The following is a 23,555-nucleotide window of genomic DNA, read 5'->3' on the forward strand; positions in this document are numbered from 1 at the left end:
GTCAGCTCCATCTGAAGAACCATCTGTGCCTGAATCATATTGAGTCACTATTGAGTGGGTATTATATTTGTTTTTCCCATGCTGCAAATCCTTCATAACACATTTGAGGTTACTGTACCTTTTTCTTTTAGCAGTTGTATTTGTATACATTTCATTGTCACAGGAAATCCAAATTTTAGGATAAAATAATTATAGATTAACTATTTTATTATTATAACATTTTTATAAGCACAAAATTTGAATATGCCTTAATTTAATACTACATGTAATGCCTTAAATTGCTTTTAGTAAAGGCCTGAAGTCACTGGTATAAATCTGTTTGCAGTACAGACAATAAAAATTGAATGAAAAACTGTTGGAGATGACCTCAATCAACACAACACAATGCCCTTGAAGGTGAGGTTTAAATGAAATTGGTGGCCCGCTCCTTATGACAATACAGAGTATGAACCAGACACAACAGTATGTGTCAGGACCATTGCAGCCACTCTATTATACAGCTTCCCAGTACATCAGTGAAACAGCACATGTGGTAAAATTGCAGTAAATGTACTTCAGAGTTTTAACGAAAATGTAAACTTACCCATCAGAAAGGAAAAAGAAATGCCACATGGTAGGTAGATCTTTCTTTGAGTGGACAGCTCTTTCAATTCCAAAAACCTCCATAACCTCAATTTTAACTGTCTGACCCCTGAACCCAAGCTCTTTCTACACAAAATAATAACATTACATATTATGTAGAAAGGGGAATGTGCGCAATACTGAGATTCATAAAAACAGATAAGAAACATGTTTTTAGACACAGAAAATTAGTTTTGATTTGAGTAACTTAAATCGAGCTAAAGGCTAGGATGTGTTACTTTATCTATACCTTGATTGAAAAGTTTACATCTCAAAAATAAAGCCGGCTAACAAAACCAAAATATCCACTAGGTGGCACTGAAACATCTTTAATAACATGTATGTGTGTTCATTCTTGTTTTTAAAGCATTTCTCATCCAGTTTGATGACAATAAGTTTGTTTCATTACAGAATATATTGGTACTTTGGGCAATGTGCAATATTCAAAAACTTTATTTATTTATTTATTTATTTATTTTTTTAACTTACTTTCTGTGGCAATTTTGTTCACTACCAGCTGATCATCTTGTCTGACCATGTATGACTTTCAGTCCAAACATGATCCTTTATCTGCAATGGGAGAGTGACAAATTTAAGCATACTGGGATATCTGGTTATTTATTGTATTATACTATTTAAAGTTTACTCCATACACAAAGGCATAATGGTGGCTAATTCAAATACAATTTGGATTCTATAATGGTTAACATTGTCTTTTACACTTGGACTCTCTCACAGCTTTTAGTATGTTAAGTTTGCTTACTGATTCTATTACAACCACTATTACACTCTGAGTGTGGATTTGCTTACTTGATTAATTTATAAGTAGCAGGCTCTGCCATGGTTTTTAATATTTTACTGTTTACATAACCACTAGATGGCAGCACCAGCTATTTGGTGCATCGATTTTGTGGGAAGTAGATCAATTTTTTGCCTGAAGCTTCCAAAGATCACCATGATAAGAAATAGTATTTATTTCCTGTGGGTGTCATAGGAATTGTGACTATCAACAATTTCTAAACAATTATCTTAATAGTACACACAATATTACAAAAGACTTAACTGCATAAAAAACACCCAAGCCATTGTGACCGTGAGTTGCGTTGTCACATCATCCCACAGTTTATTTGTCTAGTCTAAATGCAGTACATTGTTAGGTGTAGCAGATATTATCACTGCTTTGGGCATGTGGACAAATACAGCTCCAACACTGCTTGTCTTTCTGTGACAGCAACATAAATGTTGATATTGACCAATCACATAAGTTTTGTTAACCTCTATCAAGTAACTACATAGTCAGCTGCATGGACACTCAGGCAGTTATGATAATTGTTTAATTATAAATATGTATCTGCAGCTGTCATTGTGCGATGTACATGTTGATAGATGAAATGGTAGTTGTATCAGCTCACTGGTGGTCTAACCTCTCCATTTTGTCAACATTTGTATTCTAATTCTTCCAAAAGTGAACTCTGCCCTGTGTTGGGTGAATAGAATTCACCTATTCATAAATTATTCTGTGGTTTAATAGATGCAAACATAACAACCAATACAAATAATGTACCTTCACATATTCATGGTGATGTTGCTCTAAAGTTTCAAGCCTCTTGGAAACATAAGCTGTTAATATAATACATTAATACAATGGTTATCTAATAAGTATGCTATGTTTTTTCCGATATAATTTTGCTTATATAAAATCATGTGCGTTACCATTTGTTACATAAGTGCAAATTAAACATCATGAACATTACCTTAAGAAAACATGTTTTATCTTAAATGTGTACATTAGGTAAACAAAAAACAAAACAAAAATAAATATTCTGTAACTTTTTTTCTGAAGCCTTTCCAGACCTTTTAACGATTAATCAAAAATATAATTTCCTGGATTTCAGTAAAAGCTGTAATTGTATTTATAGTACAGTAAGAATAGTTTAAATATTTCAGTGACTTACAACTTAAGTGATTTTAGATTTGAATGTATATTATACTAATCCATGCATATCATACCTACCCATGATGGATGTTCCACATGCTATATCATCAATACATCCATGGCTGTTAGCATGAATTAGATAACAGTCGTCATCATGGTATGTTGCCTGTTGAACAGTAATAGTAAAGTTCTCTGCTTGTGTCTGAAAACAGGCATAGTTGCAACTCCTCTGGCTCACAGATGAAATATTTAGCTTTCATTACATGTTTTAAAGAAATGGAAAAAAAAAAACTGCATGTTTGTCAGGAGTGTTAACTGTAATATCCAGAGATACATTACAAATACCATATTAAAACAACTCACTCCCAAATACATCGTAATAACATCTTAATATAAAATAATCTTTCTTGTAGTATCACAGGTCAATATGTATGGCACTTTAAAGGTTTCTAACAATTGTATGTATCAATATAGTAGATAAACAACTCAGATGTCTAACATTGATTCACCATTCTATTCAAACCACAGTTTAGCAAGCTTCCTTTCTTTGTTTCTTCATGAATGCGTTTGCACAATGTTAAATAGGTTAATATACATCTACCTCACTGAATACAAATGAGGAACTTAATATTATAAAGTGCTCACGCTGTCAGCACCAGATAGATACTTACCATGTGAATAGATCAATGGATAGCTTTTAACTCTTAAGCTTCCGGTTGTTTTTACTCATTTCTGGCTACACAGTTCATAGTTTTATTGAAGCGGCAGTAATAATATAATAATAGACGTTTCTCCTCAACTCAACACCACACAACCAGCATGACAGTAAACAGACACAATGGAGCGTTCTTCCCTTTGTATAAGTTAGTGATCAGCAGATGTGTCAGCAGCACGAAGAGCACAGTGTGTGGTTTTCACTAACTCTACTGTGCAGAATAAATTTTTTTTTTTAAATGTGTAAATCAAGACTTTCTTCCAGTGCATCGGAACATTGAACATTTGCTAGGACTGTTGGCATGTATGAAATTATATTATATATAATTTTGTGTGTGTGTGTTGGAAAGGTAACCAGACAATAAAAGTAGCTAATGCTTGGTGTAATTCAGAATGTGCGAGCAGACATGGACACTTAAATATCCCTTCCCCTAAATGACTATCAACTGAGTAATTTGCATTGGTGCAGCCAATTTTTCTCCTAAATCAGAACTGCACAGCAACGCACTTCCTGAAAAGTAAGGCAAATGGGTTGTGAGGAAAATGGTCATGACTTGTGCATGTAAACACCGCCATTGTTAATGTAGACGTGTGTTACCTGGTTTTAGTTAGATGAAAGCAAGGGATGCCTATTTCTTGTTGAAAGGGGAGAATGTAAGCTTTTATCAAACAAACTGGAGAATGCAAAACATTGTCCCAACACTTCAAATTTAAATATTAGCACCAATTAAAAGCACTAGAATATCATAAACATGAAATAAAACATATTTTAATATAACTTTATTAAATTCCTGAATATGTATTTCATTCTAGGGTTTAAAGCCAACACCTTCATATTACTTGAAGACTTAGTTTGGCATAAATCAAAAACCTGTGTACTTGATGCAACAGTCAGGTAGTGAAGCAACAATAGTAATTTCCCAATGCATTGCAGTATCAAAGCTAGTGTTACCCAAGGCTACAGTTTAGCAACTTTGTTTTGTGATATTAATAACCCTTGATATTCAATCAATTTATATATTTATAAACAGTTTTATATTAAAGGAAAAAATACACAATGTTCTGTATTGCTTGATGCAAAGTTTCAACCCACAATATGCCTGCAACACACCCATTCTATTAAGTTGCATTGTGTTGGATATTTCACAGTAAAAAGAATGGTCAATTAAAAAAAAAAAAAATAGACCAGCAAAGATGAAGATCTGTAACTTATTTTTATAACTTATACAAAATCCTCCCTGGCTCAGTTGACTCCAAATAATATCTCCTTTCCACAGAGTCTCTTTGAACATAGTGATTAGAACTGGATAGCAAAACAATCTTAATAAATCCTGCCGAAAGATTTTCCTTCTTCATTTTTGCCACAGCAGGTGAGCACTATCTTCCTTTAAAAACGTCCTTGCGTCTGCGCACCTCCTCAAGAACTCTGGCTCTGAACTTGATCCAGTCCTCCTCACTCTCTTGCTGCAGCCCCAGAGCTTGATGAAGCTCAGTTGAGTGGCTGCGCAGGAATGGGTTGTATTCCTTCTCCTCTCGGATAGTTGATGGGCACTACAATAAAAAGGAAGCAAGGTATAAAGTTAAACAATAATGGAACTTTATGTAGTATATTTCATATCAACTACAAAAGAACAGGATAGGGGTGTAGTGGAAGACATATTCATGTCAGGACAGTGAACTTGGGGCATCATGGGAAGCCAATACCAGTATTTACTACAAGTGGATATAGAGCACCGTACAGTATTACTATATCCTATTAGATGCTGACATCTGACAGAAACCAAAATGCACTGTTCATGCCCCATAAACCTACTTGTTGTAATTCTGCCATGAATGCTACTAATACTTTGCTGAACTGCCAAACATATTTTCTAATTATCACGTAAAGAAGCTTGTATCCAATATTTGTGTTCATTCCGATAGTTGCCTACTGCTGGTGTGTCGCTAAGCTACTGGCAGTGGTTGGAACCACTACTCAGCTTGGAGCATCCATCTAAAGATGTGGCAAACTGACTGTTTAACCCCACCTCTGAACAAAACCATTTTCCTTGTCATGGCAGCCTCACCCATTTCACACAGACTAAATGCAGAAACTTGGAGCGAACAACAGGGCGTGTAACGACACTAAACTAACCATAAACCTTTTCAAATAACTGAAACTCATTAGAAAAAAGGCCACCTCCCTCCCTTTATTTTGCAGAACAAACATAATGAGCACGCTGTCAGGGTTACAAAAAATGCAGTGTAACAATTACTCATGTGTTCTTTTGGTTCTCTGAGCTGTATTTTTCTTTTTGCGTTTCCATATTTATATCCTGGAAACTTTTTACACTGTACATGTCCTGTACCAAAAACATTTATGTAACAAACAAAAAAAATAGTAATGCTGATACAATTTTCCCACTGAGCTGAACAGAACATGAAACACATGTATGTGAAGGACCTACTCTGACTCAATGTGCTGAAAGCTGTTACAGGATTGTTACTGTACATCTAATGATCTCAAAAGGCTCAGAAAGGAAATGCATGACACTTACAGTGCACATATTCCCCTCTCTCTGCTGTAAAACCCACTGGAACTTGTTTTTCCGAGCTGTGTTGTTGGGCTCGACCTCAGCAGCAAACATCAAGTTATCTTCTGCGTATTCGTGACCTGGTGAGCGTGAACAAAAAGTATCCCAAGATTACACCACAGTTACCACTTCTAAAGCTAAAAAGAAGTGCAGAAAATACACATATACAGGAGTAGCACTGCGGTTTAGTTGAATTGTTGACAATGGGGGACTATTGTCAACATGTACTATGAACAAAATGGTTGGACACTAGAGGCACAATATGAAATTAACCTTTTGGAAGTATCTGTGGGATTGTTTTTTTTTTTTGTAATTGAATAGCTTTTAAAACCAATACCTGGCCACAGAAGGGTTTCATCTGCCAGAGCAGCAACAGCATCAAGCGATGCCAACATTGTTGTGGCATTCCCCTCAAACATTCGCCCTGAAACAGAACATGTTGCACCTCAGATACTTCAGAACAAAAACAAAGCTACAGTTGTCAAGATGCAGATTGTAACAGACAATCAGGTGTCACACATGTTAAAATAAAGGGAGTAGTGTGGCCAATATTAACAATACACAGCTACTGTACCAAATTAATGGCAGTCATAGGTCACCAACAAACTTCACTTCAGTTTTTTTATAACCCTATAAATATTAAATATGTACCTAAAATGGTACTCATTGTAGCTAACAAAATAGTTCCATAAAATGTCTCCACCATGCACATCTACTCATTTTATAGGTCTCTTGGGGGAAATGGTTTAGCTTGGTGCTTACTATGCCAGGCAAGGTAGTATTTACTATAAACCCTCGTTAAGTCTTTTCTGGCAAAAAAATGTTTAAATCAATAACTTAACATGGGTGGCTAGAAACCTGAGAGAATAGGGAAATAAATGTTAACATTTACCACAGCCAGAAAGGAATACCAGGTCTCCTGAGAACAGACTAGAAGGACCGTCGATGGACTTCCCATCAAGAAGATAAACCATGTGACCAACTGTGTGCCCAGGAGTGAAGAAGGCCTGAAAATGCAGCCTGCCAATTTCTATTGAATCTTTGTCTGAGAGAGGACTGAAAATGCCCATAAGGTGTAAGAGTCATACATCTACCATATGACTTAAGAGACATTACAACATCATGTTCTGGCACAGTTCATGTTCTGGTCTGTGGTTTAAGGAGCCAACTCTGTTTAGATCATTAAAAGAGACTCCTGCGATGGATTTGAACCCAGAAACATCGAAATAAAATGTCATATCGTCACATCAGACAATGTGCAAAATTGTAAAACACATTTTAAAATCACAGTTGAAGAACAATGCTGAAAATGTTATACATAACTGAAGCCAGAAGCTGGAAACTAAACAGAAATGCAGTTATGAATAACTTAGTTTTCTACCATCAGTGTAGCAATCCCCTATGTCCCTAGCAGGAAATGTCAGTCTGTGACCTTCGTGACTTTGTGTTTAAAGAAAGGAAACAGCTGTTTCACTTTAACATCTTCCAAAATAAATGAGACCCGTAAAAAAAGTATTGTAAACACAAAATTATAAAGCACAAAACTTAGACAATCTCTTCGTAAAAGATTAAAATGCAAGCGTATCTTCCTTTAATGGTTAATCCTGTTATTTGTGTAATCTGCAGAACACAACCAACTGAGAAACTGAGTGGAGCACTTGGTCTAAATGTGCTGTCCACTTCCAAATGCTACACACTACTGCAGAAGCATTTTGAATACAATATCATGGCACTGCATATCTGCTTCTGAACCAGATCAGGACTTACTTAGTGAGCCCTGGGATGTTATCCATGGCATTCCCGTAAACTCGACAGGAGCTGTGCAGCCTCCTTAGGCCTTTATTACCTCCACTGTGATCCCTAGAATAAGAACAGAGCTACCATTGAACCTTGCATTATACATAGCACTCTCCTCCAAACACACAACCTCTTGTAAAACTGAACTAGATAAAAGATGTTTTCAATGTGTACTGCAAAACACAACTGTTTGCCTAGTTACCATGACATCAGCTTATGCAGTACCCTAGTTTTAAAACACGTAGATTAGAAATTGCACTGACAATAAAAACCTGGCCTCTTGACGTTGCTGTGGCACAGAACAGCAGCCGTCCTTAACTTTCACCCCACTGAGCTTGATATACAAAATAGCTAACTCAGAACAAGCCTTGAATTTACAACCTACAAAGCTGGAACCAGCAACCACTTACTGAGGTGTGCAGTGGTGGAAGTTTATTATTGCAAAAGCCATCTAAACAATATTTAGAAAACATGACTGAAGAAGAAAAAGCATAACCTAGAATTTCATTTTAAGATAACCCTATCCTTGCCTCTTATAACCAACCCCAGAACAATCCTGTACCTTCAACAATACCCTCGACCTTAGAAAGTGTGTGTTTCAACAAAACCATACCGGTCTTGAAATGTAATGCAATAATCTGGTTGACATTATAATTATGGTTACTTGCCCTAAAATCAAGAGCATTTTAAAATGACTGTCATGCTGTAATTGTTCAAACTCTCTCACCAGTGTTTGTGTGTGCATAGGATTGCTTCCAGTGTCACACCTTCCTGCTCCAGGCATGCCTAAAGGAAAAAAGAAAAATACATTATTAAAATCACATTTATCTTCCCCTGTAACAAAAACGACTGCCCTCCAAGATGATTACAGTAATGCCACTGATTGTTCAAACTAACAGAGCAGCTTTGTTTTATTAGTGGTATCTTGTGACAGTCTGAACGTGATGCACATAACATGCATACTAATTTATAGAGGGGCACAAATCACTTACAAGGGCATACAGTGCACTTATCACTGTATCACAGGGCTGTAAGAAAAGCAGTCATGTGTGCTTGTAAATTTATACTGTTAGCCAACAGAGTATCTCAATCTTACTCAGGTCAAGGGCCAGGCAAACCAGATGCGCACATAGTGGTGCTGGTACAGCACTGAATTTGGAAGGTAGCCAGGGAGAGGCTACATAAAGCACGATTGCTAGAAATACCCCCACCCAAGACAGCAGAAGCTCACAAGATAAACTGTTTTAGGTATGTTTTTTTTTGCCTTTCTGTGACCTCTATACACAAGGGCTGGTGACAAAGAACTTGCATAAATGTTCTGTAGACTTAACAGCATTTACACTGATTTAAAGTGGAAGATTCAGCTGATTTTGACTGGTGAGTATTTACATCCTTTGGAACACATTCTACAATTAATAATATGTCTTTATAAAACTGGTTCTTGGAGGCAAATCATTCTTATTCAAATCATTTCCGTACAGCGCTTGAAACCGAGTGCCTTGTTCACATATTTTTTTCAAAGTTTGTCTGGCTTAGTTACCAAGCTAAAAACATTTTAAACAACAGTTCACAACACTAAATTGCATAAACATCTGAACCTTACTTATCTCAGTACACCCTCGCTATAAAGACTCTGTTGGGGTCCAAGCCTTTTGTTTGCTATGTTTGTTACACCAAAAGGACAATTAAAATGAATGACAATGACAAACTTTTGAAGTAAGTTAATGAGCTAAGATCTTGAATGAAAGTAGAATTATTTGAACCTCTTCGTCTCATGTATGCAGTATTCTGCCTTTGCTTTATCCTATTCATTAAACAATTAAAATGCAGTACAAAAAAAAAAGGAAAATCTCGAATTGAAGCTAAACTTTTATTCAAAATCAATCTGACATGAATCGTATCAAAGTGCACCAATTCTTAATCCAACATGCAAGAATCCCAAATTGAGCTTTTATTCCAAATCAACCCGACATGAAAGGTTCCTTAAATGTTTTTTGTCATTTTTTTTTCTTTAAATCAATTTTGCTTTGTTGCATGGTTGCTGAAGAAGCCAAAAAAAAGGGCTTTTTGACAACCCACATTCATGACAGATATGCCTGCATTACTCCTTTTTTCAAATGATCAATATAGTTTCCAGCTTTGCTGCAACATAAAATGATTTTCGTTTCAGTTTTGCAATGTGCGCTTCAGAGTTGACTTCACTGCGGAGGTACTGTGTACAGACCGGGATGTTGACAGTGTGTGTTTAGGTTATCTTTTTGTTTGTTTTTTTATTTTGGGTCCAGAGGCCATGTTCGTTATAGTCGAAGGTTTGTTATAATGAAAGGCGTTAAAACGCAGGTGTCCTGTACTACAAATATGCATATGCAAGTCGCAAACAATACGATTTACTGGATACAGTTTGCATTGTTCTGTGTATGCCAGTCTGTTTATCAACAAACTGACCCAAGAGTCACCCTGATAGTTCAACAGCAGAGTGTATGAAGCTAACTGCAAATATGGCAATACTTTAAAATGAACCGGTATTCAGAACTTTAACAGGTTTCTGCTTCTATAATACAATGATCATTTACCTGGACCATTTCTGGATCAGCAGGATCCACGACCGCAGCAGCATTTGATGTTGTGTCAATAATCAGGTAACTGTAGTTATCTGTCAATACGGGAATCGGTACAATTTTCACACCTGAAATCAATAAAAAACAGAAACTATGTAAAAATACAAACGTGCATGGCTATTTGCAGTATATGAACTTGTATTACATGAAGGTGGCATGTTACCTGCGTGTAACTCGAAGAATATGGACCTTATATGCATAGGCAAAGACAGTTTTGAATAGCAAATTGTAATGAAATAACAAATATAACAACAGTTATAGGAACAGTTATTGATGTTCTGACTGGTTTCTTGATTGTTTTACTATATCAAATAATGTTATTGCTCTATGAAAATGCGCATGTGCATTTACAAGTCCCAAGTTGGTAGGAAACTCAATGGTAAGTATCACTAGGAGTTCTGCACAAAGCTTTTGCTCATGGATTATTTTTTCAAATAAGTTAAACATATGTGAATGAGACCCATTACTATATGTGTCTTTCAAATTATGAATGAAGTTTTAAAAGTTCAATTGAAACTTACTATTTATAGTCGTTGGCTGAACCGTAGAGTGGCCTGAAGGAAAGCGTTCCCGAGCTTTCCTCACCTGCCTCTTATAGAACATATAACCCAGTTTAGTTCTTGTGTACAGCGTGTATCTGTGAGAAACAGAATAAAGGTGAATACAGTGAACATTTAGGTGAACTGCATTCAAAAGTGTAAAAACCTGGTTTTGCTGAGCCAAAAACTCTGATTGCCAACATCATCATTATAATTAGAGAAATGCCATTATCCTCACTAAAATCTAAGGTGAATTTGTTATTCAACCCGTTTAACTTAATGCACAAAGCATTCCAGCTTCTGGACTTTTAATAATATTATCACCCCCTAATGAGTTAATGGATACCAGACTTTTTTTTTTTTTTTTAAACACAAAGAAATGTGCTGAGAAAGCAGGAAAATGAAAATCTGAATTTCTTTCAGGTGAGCACTACGCATTGACATTCCTGGAAAGAGTAGTGTGTTCAGGAGGCAAGAAAAACTTTCTGTTCTTCATTTTATCTACCAAAATGTGTTACATCAGAATAGCAAACAATTGAGTATGTACTACTGTTAGCTACAAAAGTTCTCAAGAAACAAGTTTGCAATTGAACAAAGAAAGAAAAGTCAAAGCCAACACAAATCATGGAAAAGTGTCTGACACAGCCCATATTGCACCCCTAACTATGTAACCTGCACAATAATGGGGGATTTGTAACAGATGCCATGCAAACTGTGAATGCATGCATCTTCTTAGCAGGATCTGATGGGAGGGCATACAAATACATCATGTGTAAGAAATGTGTTTTAGGTCCCATGAATGGATTTAGAACACTGCACATACATGTAACTCATATTCCACCCTGACTCTCATTAAATCAAATTCAGCCAGTGTTTTTATCCACCATAATGACTTAAGACCTGCTTACTTCTTCAGTCCAATGGCGACAACACATAGATAGGTCAGCTGCATTACACTGCTAATATCGTAAAGCTAGAAAGATAAATAAAGATCCTCTACAGTAAGCCTGCCATGTTATGTAATTGTGTGTGTGCTGGCCCCCAGAATGCCCAAGTGTTGACACGGACAACGAAATCGTGATACAAAAACAGCTAGGTTAGTGATTTTAATGACATGTAAACCTCAGCCGGTATAGTCTCATCAGCCACAACTGTCCAGTCGCCTCGATGACCAGTTACTGAATTCAGGTTTCTATCAGTCCAGAATGCAGAGAGCACAGTTAGGGTACGATTTGCAAACATTTCGTGAAATCGGAGTCATTTTCTTGTTGCTCAATATGTTGAAATCCAAAAAAACACCTACACAATGTTATTTATTATCATAACCTAAATAAGACAGTGGTTATAGTAAGGAATTACTGCGGTGTATTACAGTAACAGGATCAACCGGGTTTCAAGCTGAGCTGCACTAACAACAGGAGCGCATTACTGCGAATGTGCGTACTTATAGGTTTCTTATGCGGAAAAATAATAATTTCCACTTTTTTTTTTTTTTTACTCACGCCATTCTAAAGAGGGGTTTCTCGGTTCTTGCCATCACCCTTGAAACTACACCCCAAAACCAACGGCTCCTTCTCGTGCCCCTGTACCGAAAGCCAAGGCAAAACACGCCGCTGCAAGCTGCAAAACACACCAAAAACAAGCACCAGTCAGGCAGAGCCATGGCTGTGGGTGGAACCGATACTGCCTTGTTGTCATAAAGCTCCGCCCTTCGTTATCACGTGACCATCACGCTCTTTCAACTGCAAAATGACTACGTTTGACTGGCTCGACCGTAAACCAGCGAGTTTGATGCTGTCATCGAAACTGTAGGCAGTGTATGTGCGGCGGTGTCATTCTCTTGATGAATTCCCCATTGAACACAGAACGTTATACAAAAATGTTCATTGAATTCAATTAGATTGTTTGGTGTAGTGTAATGTAATTTTAACCCAAAGTGTAAATTAAGACTTGCTACGTACACTCTTACTGTATTGTGTACACTGTATTGTTGAATACGCCATTATACACCCTCTAACAACTAATAAAAACATATAAATTAAGACTCTCTTGTCTTAGCATGTACGTTATAAAAAGTATCAGGATATGGGTTTATGTGGAGGCGACCTGCAAATAGCTATGTAGAGCTTATTGAATTGTGATGAAACGTGATCCAAACATTTTAGCACACGTTATCGAGTATCTGAATCTTAATGTGTATGGCGTTATATCATGTCTCACACTGTTGACCCTATTTTACTTACAGGATTTGACTATAAACCCACTAGGAAGTATCCTGAAAATATTGTAATGTACCCTGTTTTAGCTATGTATTTCTCCAGGGTTCTCCATGCTGTACTATGCAGACATGAACATGTCCATTGGCAGCACATTTTTTAAAGGGTGCCCTATATCTGGTCTTTCATTTTTTCACAAATTATTTGAACTAAAACAGAAAACAGTTGGTCTTTTTTTTTCCATGTCACAGAGTTTAAAAAAAAAAAAAAAACTTTAAAAGTCCAAGCGCATTGCGTACATAAGAGGTTAATGGCTGTGAGTGCGTCTGGTGCACGACAACTGAACTTGTTTCTGGTAGGGCATACGTTATCAGAAATTATAATTGTATGTCATATGAAGTAGATATCCGAGAATATGTATTTTAATTCTGTTTCACCTTGTCAGTACTCGCAATCCTTCTTAATTGACTAATTACCATATTATTTTCGAATATCTCAACAAAAATTTTTTTTTTTTTTTTCTTAATACGTTGTTACAAGGAAATTGGGTTTGCTTGAATGCAAGCTAATATCAAGATAAACGAGTTTTGAAGATGATACCAAGTTGTTCGTGTTGCTGGACCGGTATCCCAAACTCCTTTTCTGCCGGTGAAGTAACTCCTCCTCTCTATGTGCGTATTGATCAAAACTGAGTCCAAGAAGTATCGATAACATGACATCCATTCCAAACAAGTCTTGAAAGAATTACTCAGAAAGTAGTTTATTACGCACTTTTTTTTTTGTTTGTCTGTTTTTGTGGGATTTACAACTTTTTGTAAGGAAAGGCTTGATCGCGTTTGGAATCTGTTGTAACCAACATTTTTTTCACTTGTTTCTACCTGTGTACTAAAAACAATCTGGTTTGTGTGCACCTGTCTTGAAAACTATTAAATACGGTAACATTGATGTTTGATACTATATATATATATATATAAATATAGATATATATATCTATATATATATATATATATATATATGTAAGACGATGTTTTGACATCTTTTCTTTTTAATGTTTTTTTTTTTTTTTTTTTTCTTTTAACAAATTTAATTTCTAGTTAAATAATTTACTTTTTACCGAAAGAACAAGGCGTGGTGTTCTCGGTTTTATTTATGTAGGCCTATTGTTTATTTAGTTGGGTATGGTGGTAACTAACTGATGGTTGTTACTAGCTATGCACATATATAATCGGTTTTGGAAGTCCCACATACACGATTGATTGAGCCTGTAACCTTTTGTGTTAAATACACTCATAATTCATACGCTACAGTTACGTGCTGCTTAACTTAATAGGGATTTCACATCATTCCAATGTGGTTGTGGACCTATTTAACATGTCCTCTGGGAGCACAATTGTGTCAGCGTACAATTCTAAAAACTGGCGTACAGATTTAAAAAAAAAAAAAAAAAAAAAAAAAAAAAATGAAAAAGTAGGATTCAACTAAGTCCATACAAATTATATTGGACATCACGCTGATGGTACTGGGTCCTTATTTTGGTGTTTTTTTTTTTTTTTTTTTTTTTAATTTAGTTTTGATATCTATGCGGTAGAACATGTTTGTCTACTGGGTAGCTAATGGATTGGCTTTGCAACTGTAGGTCGACAGAGCATTTAGTGTACTGTTCAAAAAGCAATACACTGAAACACTAGTAGTAGGTGTCATTATTATACAGAATTACCATTTCGGTTCCTAATTAAAATAGCAGGTGCTTAATTTGTACTATATCATGTCATTTAGCTGATAACATTGTGCGTTTACAAGTAGGACTATTTTCCTTCAAATTCGGGAATCTTGAAATACGTCTGTAACATTCTACAACATTCATCTACAAGCCAACAGTGTTTTTGGTTGGGCCAGGGTATGTCACACTTGACACTAGCTCTCCCAATTGTAATGAAACTTGGTAAGGGCATTCATTAGCACAGTTTATTTTCAAAATGTAGGATATGTTGATCAATTTTTGCATTATTTGTGGTCTGATTGAGTGGGCTTGCAGTAATGAATCCCCTCCAATCTTCAGAAATGCTTACCCAAATTAGATGCATTTTGCATTTGTATTTGTAACAAAGAGTGATTACACATAATGCGCCCTACGTTTTCACACTGACTCTTGTAATGTGTTATTTATGTCCTTGGCAGGATATGTACAGTATAAACTTTTACCATACATGTTTTTTTTTTGTTGTGTTTTTTTTATTTTTTTTTTATTATTATTTTTTTTTTATTTACGGTGTCTTTTAATGTATTTCTCAGCTTGAAGTTTTCCTTTAAAATATCAATTGTGCAATTGGCATTGGCAGCTCTAGCGTGCTCATTCTTTGTAGTTTGCCTGAAAACTACTAGTTTACAGACAGACTATAGTTCATATAAATACAAAGAAGTTTAATAAGTACATTGTGAACTTTTACTGATAATGGTGTAGTAGCTTCCCTAAATACAAGCTGAAATGAGCTATGCAGAGTACATGTTACATGTATATTATATGTGGATGGGCAAGCTAAACCTGCTTTCAAAATTAATTAACCTAACCTTTTGGTTTTTACAGGAGGCTTACTTTGAATACATTTTCTTGAAACATCTGACCATATGTTTTATTTTTAACAACTTAAAGGGAAAAAACTTAAAGGACGAGCCAAGGAGCTGAGGGAAAAGCTTGCCCCCATGTCGAGGCCAGATATACCCCCAGGCTATGAGGATAAAAATAATCCTATATACCCTCCCCAATCTGGAGAGTATCCTCAGCCACCACCATATGGTAGCTTGCCAGGTTCTGGAGGATACCCACAGCCATGGGCGTACCCACAGCCAGGGGCCTACCCACAGCCAGGAATGTTCCCTCAGCCAGGAATGCAGCCCAATCCCAACAACCCGGCTGGAATGCCTCCAATCATGCCCCCCATGATGCCTCCCATGATGCCACCAACTGCCCCCCTAAACGGAGGTATTTTCCAACCCACAAATAGTTTTTCTGTGCTAAAGTACTGTTACAGAAACATATATGTTGCTGTGATAATCAGTGTAAATGTGTCCTGCACAGGCTTGAATCAACAAACAAATATGGTTCTTCCCATATTAGTGAAATTAAATATTTGACCAGTTATGTTTACTTTGGTCATTCTGTTAGTTTCTTTGCGTCAGTAAAGGTGTGCAAGTATTGACCGAACAGACAAATAATATTTATAATGTATAACAAATAATGAATTCAGCCAGTCACAGTTGTAACAATACTACACAAGAAGACATCGCTGATGCAATACGAGACAATCTATCCTAATGTATTAACATATTATAAAAAGGTCATACTGAAGAACTGCTATTAGAGAAAACTGTTGTTTGTTTTTTTATTTTATAACCATTCAATGAATGTAACTGTACATAGTCTTTACAATATTGACAGTTCAATTATGAATATGCAGTAGGTAAGGTACAGTATATGTACAGTTCCAATATGAATATGCAGTAGGTAAGGTACAGTATATGTTTCTATTTTGATTCTCAGACGGTACATCCAGGCTAAAGACAAACTGTAAATTGTACACTACCCTCCTCAAACCATTGTGATAGCAAAATAGTTATTAGTACTGTCATGCCTTTTACTATAAAAATATATTTTATAAGCAGCAAAAAGTTTATAGCTTCAAACATGTTAAATACAGTGTGATTGCTTTTAACAGATGGTAATACAACATATGACGGACATGGTGATAATACTGAAGGATTCACTGCAAGCAACTGGAATGATAAGAATGTCCGGCATGCTTTCATCCGGAAGGTAAGAACCAAATATTACTGCGTTAGTTCAACATTAGTGCTGGTTGCGCATTTTTCTTTTGTATATTGTCAGTATACCAGCATGGTGTGGCAAGTGGGAGAGCTGTACCATAAAAACACCCCTTAGTGAGAAGCAGAAAAGTGCCCCGGCCTGATTCTAGGAATTCCACTGCCCCACCTGATAATGACCTCATGGAAATGAAGAAAATAAGTAACATGTTCCTTTCTGAGATTTTGTATCAATAGTCATCTCACTTCAGTAAAGGGTTAGATAAACAAAAAAAAAAAAAAAAAAAAAAGGATCAAATATTGAGGGAAATTTTGAAATTTGAAACAATGCAATAGCTGATTTCCTATCTTAAATGAAAGCCAGATGTGCATTATCTTACTCTTCCTAGTTTGCAGATAGCAATGCAGCTGTTTATATTAACACGTGGGTTGGATCATATACAGTACCTGTGCGGTTTCACTGTTTCATGCTGGAGGCTGAATTGCTTATGTTTTCATGACAGGTATACCTCATCCTGGCAGCACAGCTTCTTGTTACAGTGGCATTTGTTGCCATTTTTACATTTTGGTAAGAAACAAAGACTGGAAAAGAATAACTTAAGAATTGAGATTATAATACAAATACATGTCTTCTGATTGGTATCTGTTAATAGACTTTTTTATAGTAATTGTTTGCTGTGTATTTAATGCTTTTTAATGAAATGATTGTACCTTTTACTGTACTGAAACTCTTCTCTGTTTTGCATTTTTAGTCAGCCAGTGAAGTCATTTGTTGTCACATATCCAGCTGTGTACTGGGTGTCTTAGTAAGTGTTGTTTTACTGTTCACAGCTATGTCAATTATTTAGGTCAAGTAGTAACCTATTGACAAATTGCCATCTTAGAATTTAGAATCTCCAGTCACCTGGAACACAAGGTGCGAAAACTCATAGAATTTCTTTTTGTTTTATTCAAACATTCAGTGCTGTGTACATGAATGAATGAGGCAAAGCAGGTAATATCCAAGTACATTACAGTCAATAAACAACCATATAATATTACAAATGATTACATGGTGCATTCAGATTCATTATAATTATTATTCCAATATATATATATATATATTATATTATATATATATATAAACCTCGTATAGAAACCATTCAGAGAATTTTGATATTTTTAGCATGGAAAACTGTCATTGCTGATTACAGGATGGGTGGATAGGGCTGTCTAGCAAACTGTTGTATTTTAAGTACAGGCATTATTAATGGCAGAACTTTAATTTATCTGTCAGGAACTCATTTCTTAGTGGCATCCCTAATATCCACATGTCACACATTCTGTTATTTTATTCCAGATTCTATACTTTCATGAATGCTTCTGATGATGCAGTTTGCTGAATTGCCCTGAAACAATTAGAGATACATACTGTACCTTGTCCTTTTCTACAGTGGGGTTTTCTTCGTAACCTACATTGTGCTGGCTTGCTGTGAAGGGCCAAGGTGAGCTGCAGTTTACACATTTCTAATGTTCATTGTGATCTATGTTTTAGAAGTGTTTGTGTTTTGAGAACATATCCGTTTCTGTTTTTTAGGAGACGTTTCCCTTGGAATGTCATTTTACTGGCAATATTTGTAAGTCAGCATTTTCAAAAATGATGATTAAATGTGAGACAAGAGGTTAACTATATGATAGCCCTTTCATTTGAAAGTTAACATATATAACGTATAATTAGACCAATTAATGTGATGTGCTCTATGTTTTCCTGTGCAGACCCTGGCTATGTCCTACATGACTGGAACAATTGCAAGGTTTGTAATGTCTAGCTGAAATAACTGTAAACATTTTAGGGGTATTTTAGAGTTTCTGGTGATTGTAATCTGTGATGGACACTGGACATTGATACGTTCTTACTAACACGTAGTAAGGTACTTTTTTAATGGGTTTAAATTAACCTAAAACAACGTATTAAGAATTTTGATTTAATATGTCACAGAACATAAATGTGTTACTCTCACTATGTAAGTATATTTTATGTTTAACTGTATTTGTCTTTAACTGCTAACTCTGTATTGGGCTGCAATGTAGGACAGGGTCTAAAGGGGTGGATTGCCTTCCTGTTGTTTATAATATTCTTAATACATTTGTAATCTTTGTTTTTAGTTACTATGACACAAAGGCTGTGTTTCTGACCCTTGGTATAACAGCAATTGTCTGCATCATTGTCACCGTCTTCTGTTTTCAGACAAAGGTAAAGGTATTTTTAAAAGTTGGTTAATTCAGGTGCAGGCACCTTGTTCACAAGAACAACCTGTCAGCAGATGCAAACAAGCTACAACCTCAGCACTATGCAAGAGTTGATCAACTGTAATGACCATACACCAGATTATACAGATATTGTGTCTGTAAAACAGCTTTCTTTAAAGTTGCCACCCATCGCATGTATTGAGGATTTTTGAACATTCCGTTCGTGTCGTGAATGACACATAACATTAACGTAACATTCTGTCTCAGGTGGACTTCACATCATGCGGAGGCCTATTCTCTGTCCTTGGGATTGTTCTCTTTGTCACCGGAATCATCACTGCTGTCGTACTGTCATTTAAATATGTAAGTGGCTGTGCTGTCTTCTTACAATGAACATGAAAACGGAACCCTTACCTTGTATTGCAATATTATGTAAGCCAACAATGAGCAATCTCGAAACCTATCTGTCAATCAGGAATATACAAAAAGATACCCCTCACCCCCAGTATTTCCTCTGAATGCTTCCTGCATGACAAGGGTTAGGTTAGGTTTTTTTTTTTTTTTTTAACTAGTTTGAGAAATAGGTACAAAAGGCCCAGGGAATAGTTTGGGCACAGTAGAACACATGGTGTGTGTTTGTGTGTGTGTGTGTACTATAACTATTATTGAATTGGGTTCTTTTTTTTTACCCCAGATTCCATGGCTTCAGATGTTATTTGCAGCCCTTGCAGCTGTTATATTTACGCTGGTGAGTAACTTGTTTTATACGCATGTCATCAGTTGCTTATCAGTTACCATCTGTTTTACCTGATGTTTGTGAAAGCAAGTGTTTCTTTGTTTCAAACTTTTTCTTTTGATACTCAACAGTTTTTGGCCTATGACACACAGCTGATCCTGGGCAATAAGAAAAATGCAATCAGCCCCGAGGAATATGTTTATGGAGCTCTCCGACTATACACTGACATTGTCAACATTTTCATAAGTTTACTGCAACTCATTGGGGCAATCAAATAGCATTGTTGCAGAGTTGTCCTGTGGACTACTACAATGATGCTATATGGTAACAGCTTTGACCAAACGTTTTTACCTAGTTACAGTATATAGTATGTGTACCGGAATATTACATGATAAATTTGTGTGGCTAAAGTGTATTTCTTGTTTCATTAATGTTATATTTATAGGTAATGTTACATTTTAAAGTTTCATCTCAAAACCCTTTTCAAGGTTAACTAAACTCATTGTTACCTACAAATATGCAAAATATGAACTTGATTACTGGATTACATCCGATTAGCATTGCTAGTAGATTACTCTATGATTTGTTATGGCATACAATCGATGTTTGAGTGGAAAAACAAATGGAATTTCATGAAATGAAAACATGCATAAAAAAGGGTTGCAGTTTTTAATCAAAAGGTTAAACTTGGGGTGTTGAACTATTCCATTGATTTTGTTGAATTAGTTTAAATCTAATATATTCTAGAGTACTGCTGTCATGTACAAAACAGGCACCATTTAGTTTGTTTACCATGTATATATCCAGTACTTTTCCAAAAAAATTTAACTTAAGTGATGGTTAAAGGCGTCACTGTAACGTTTTTTTAAGTGGATAAATACACTGATATTATTGTACTAAGCTGAACCAGTCATCATAGGATTGGCTGATTGTTACCACCAAGTATGTTGTTTACAGAATTTTAAAGTGCTAACAGGCACATTGTTTATTATGTATCTTTTTATAATATATTCCATACACTCTTTAAAACATGTGTGTATTGTTTGTATATGTCCTAATAGTATATTAACATAAAGTTTATCCATTTTTCCCCCATAGTAAAGTTTAGAAAATATATATGTGGTACTAATGAAATCCCAAACTAAAATGCTCACTATAGGTTCAACAAGACTAGTTTGTACATACCCTGAGCATTCCTAAACTGAAAAAATTCAACTGGGCCCAAAAGCCACCTTATGTAGAAGTATATGATTCCCATTTGGGAGAAGCACCTGCTATAAAACTTTGAAAGGGTGCAGGGTTAAAGTGGGTAGCTAAGGTATTGATTCAGCAGTATCAGTTACTTGTTGCTGTAAGTCCATTTCTGTACAGTCCAGGACCTTGTTCGGACCAGGTCCTCAAATACTGAATTGAGTAGCCCAGAGTCTTGCTCAAACCTGTTATCAACACTGTAGGGAACGATGACTTTAATAGTGTGTGTTCACTGGCTTATTTTCAAAAACATTAGCACGCAGCTCTTCATTTCTGCATTTTAGCAACAATCTGTTGGGAGCTAATTTGTTTAGGTACTTAACAAGTTGTTAAAATCCTAAAATACAAAATAAGATTACTATGACAGCAGACAAAGAACAAGAAATTAAATCTCAATACACCAAAGACCAACAGATGGAAGATACAGTGAAAACCCCAGGTTTGTGAAAACTAATTTACAGCAAATAATTTCAAACAAATGTGTTATTTTAGTGGCATCAAGTTTAAATTTAATTATGAATACATTAACACAATCCAGCAAAATCAAAATGTATAAAGAACATTTCAGGTAAAGTACTGTAATTTTGAGTAACACATTTGTCATGTCATGCCAGGAGATGGCAGTTAAACTGCTATTAATACAAAAGGTTTTTTAGCCATCTTTATAGGCACACAATATTTACAAGATATGTCCACATTTTAACTTTAGTATATCACTCATTTTATGGGAAATCCAGTCAGGACCTTGGGTGTTCTGTGCCTGTCACTCTCATACACTCCTTCATTTGATTTCTTCATCCTCTGTCGTTTTTTAATTGTTTTAAACGATTCTTATCTACCTCTCGCTTGACAAGAAGAAAACCAATAATCCTGGAAGAAAAAAAAAAAAAAAACAGTATTAATGTTTTGAAAGTTTTTGACCTGCATTTTCAGTGCGAACAAAACAACGGGTATTCCCGTAGAAAAATAAATTAACAGTTTGACACATTTTAGTTAGTCATAAAATATGTAAGTGGTCGCAACCAACAAAAGCAATATTTTGTGAAACAAAATCGTTTTTTTTTTTTTTTTTTTTTTTTTTTTTTTTAAGGCATAAACAAACAGTAACTACAGTATTAATGCTTTATTTGAAGTGCCTGATAAATTGAGAGTCACCACTAAAATAGTATACCAGTACTGTCCATTCAGGATTATATAGACGGTTAAGGTCCAAACACAACACAGTGTTTAAACAAATTTGAATATATTAATGAGGCGGGTTTGTATGGTAACTAAGCGTTGGAAGACAAACTTCTGTACTGCACAATATATCACCACACACACTAAAAACTAAACCTTCAAACTTTACGTCACGACCCAAGGAAAAAAAATAATAATAATAATTCAAATACTGTGGCCATGTTGTCACGTCCTATTTTTTTGTTTATGGTTATGGTTCAATCCCAGAATGCACCTGACACTGTGCATTGCAGCATGGACTTTGTAGTCTTATACAATAATACTCACTCTCACTCTGGAGGATTAGTACAAAGTTAATAAAGAAATTCTAGAGATCGTTGGGTTAATATTTTCTTTGTCCATTCTGACGCATTGTATGATTGTATGATACTCGTAACACAAGCTGTCACTATTATAACATTTACTTTCGAATATATATATATATATATATATATATATATATATATATATATATATATATATATATATCAGATATTGCAGACTTCGTCTCGTGCGCAGAGCACGGTAGCCGACGGCTGAACCCTCCGACCTGATCCCTTAGCATGACATATTAGGCAGAAACACACGAGTGTCGGTCGTTAAGTATGAGTTTGGACTACTTGCCATATTGGTCCTGTGTGGTGCCAAACTACTGTCCGTTGTTTGACACTCTGGATGACGGGTCTAGCTGTCTAGTAAAACGTCGTCGTAGAAGCACTACAGTTGACAATTAGTCGTATTCAGTGGCGTGGACGAGATTTTTGTCTCAAACAGTAAAAAGCTAGTGGATTCATCTAGGGAATGTTATGCAAATATAAGTGATACGTTTCTTTTGATTCTCAAAAATAAGTGAGGTTTCATTTGATGCTCAGTATACATATAAAATTAGTTATCTCGTTTTTTTATACAACCCGGGCATTCCACACAATTTAACAGGAGGCCTGTACATTTAGTGGTTTTAGAACTTGATTTCCCCCTCCGCTCCTGTACTGTGTTTTCTGTTTGTGTATGTATTGTTTATATATATATATATATATATATATATATATATATATTTATTTATGGGCGTGGCCGTGCGTTTTATTTATTTTTATTTTGTAATAAACCAAACACACGGCGGTTCGCCGTCATCTGCATACAAAATAAAATACAAAAAACAAATAAACAAATACAAAATAACACAGGGGCGGAGGGGGAGACCCCCGTTATAAAAATAAACATTACGATTAAACATCAGGGCTTTCCTACTGCCCTGCTACAGATAGATACGCATCATTCAACATAAAAA

General features: G+C 35.6%; 2 protein-coding genes across 3 annotated transcripts; one reads left to right on the forward strand and one right to left on the reverse strand.

Moving 5' to 3' along the window:
• Positions 1-4,036: 4,036 nt before the first annotated feature.
• Positions 4,037-12,498, reverse strand: LOC121322310 (probable hydrolase PNKD). Of its 2 annotated transcripts, XM_041262097.1 has the most exons (9): positions 12,301-12,498; positions 10,781-10,896; positions 10,215-10,327; positions 8,369-8,427; positions 7,612-7,704; positions 6,737-6,900; positions 6,182-6,268; positions 5,809-5,924; positions 4,037-4,822 (listed from the first exon to the last, which is right to left on the reverse strand). In XM_041262097.1, exons 1-9 carry the CDS (start codon positions 12,459-12,461, stop codon positions 4,649-4,651), a joined length of 1,083 nt encoding a protein of 360 aa, XP_041118031.1. In that variant the 5' UTR covers positions 12,462-12,498; the 3' UTR covers positions 4,037-4,648. The 2 variants fall into 2 exon arrangements, with proteins under 2 accessions (XP_041118031.1, XP_041118032.1); XM_041262098.1 differs by lacking the exon at positions 7,612-7,704 and having other exon boundaries at positions 12,301-12,497.
• A 937-nt stretch (positions 12,499-13,435) lies between these two features.
• Positions 13,436-20,827, forward strand: LOC121322311 (protein lifeguard 3-like). The gene is made up of 12 exons (XM_041262100.1): positions 13,436-13,949; positions 15,665-15,994; positions 16,728-16,825; positions 17,337-17,401; positions 17,586-17,639; positions 18,267-18,317; positions 18,410-18,449; positions 18,589-18,626; positions 18,979-19,066; positions 19,330-19,425; positions 19,757-19,810; positions 19,930-20,827. Exons 2-12 carry the CDS (start codon positions 15,715-15,717, stop codon positions 20,074-20,076), a joined length of 1,011 nt encoding a protein of 336 aa, XP_041118034.1. The 5' UTR covers positions 13,436-13,949; positions 15,665-15,714; the 3' UTR covers positions 20,077-20,827.
• Positions 20,828-23,555: the final 2,728 nt, after the last annotated feature.

The sequence above is a fragment of the Polyodon spathula genome, chromosome 10, assembly GCF_017654505.1.
Source record: "Polyodon spathula isolate WHYD16114869_AA chromosome 10, ASM1765450v1, whole genome shotgun sequence".
Lineage (NCBI taxonomy): Eukaryota > Metazoa > Chordata > Actinopteri > Acipenseriformes > Polyodontidae > Polyodon > Polyodon spathula.

Excerpts from the sequence above, each read along its gene's own strand:
- LOC121322310 (XM_041262097.1), bottom strand. The coding sequence starts at position 12,461 with ATGGCTCTGCCTGACTGGTGCTTGTTTTTGGTGTGTTTTGCAGCTTGC. Across the intron at positions 5,925-6,181 it reads TGAAACCCTTCTGTGGCCAG|GTCACGAATACGCAGAAGAT; the intron begins GTATTGGTTTTA and ends CACGCTCACCAG. Across the intron at positions 4,823-5,808 it reads GAGAGGGGAATATGTGCACT|TGCCCATCAACTATCCGAGA; the intron begins GTAAGTGTCATG and ends TTTTTATTGTAG.
- LOC121322311 (XM_041262100.1), top strand. The coding sequence starts at position 15,715 with ATGTCGAGGCCAGATATACCCCCAGGCTATGAGGATAAAAATAATCCT. Across the intron at positions 16,826-17,336 it reads GGCATGCTTTCATCCGGAAG|GTATACCTCATCCTGGCAGC; the intron begins GTAAGAACCAAA and ends TTTTCATGACAG. Across the intron at positions 18,450-18,588 it reads TCATTTTACTGGCAATATTT|ACCCTGGCTATGTCCTACAT; the intron begins GTAAGTCAGCAT and ends TTTCCTGTGCAG.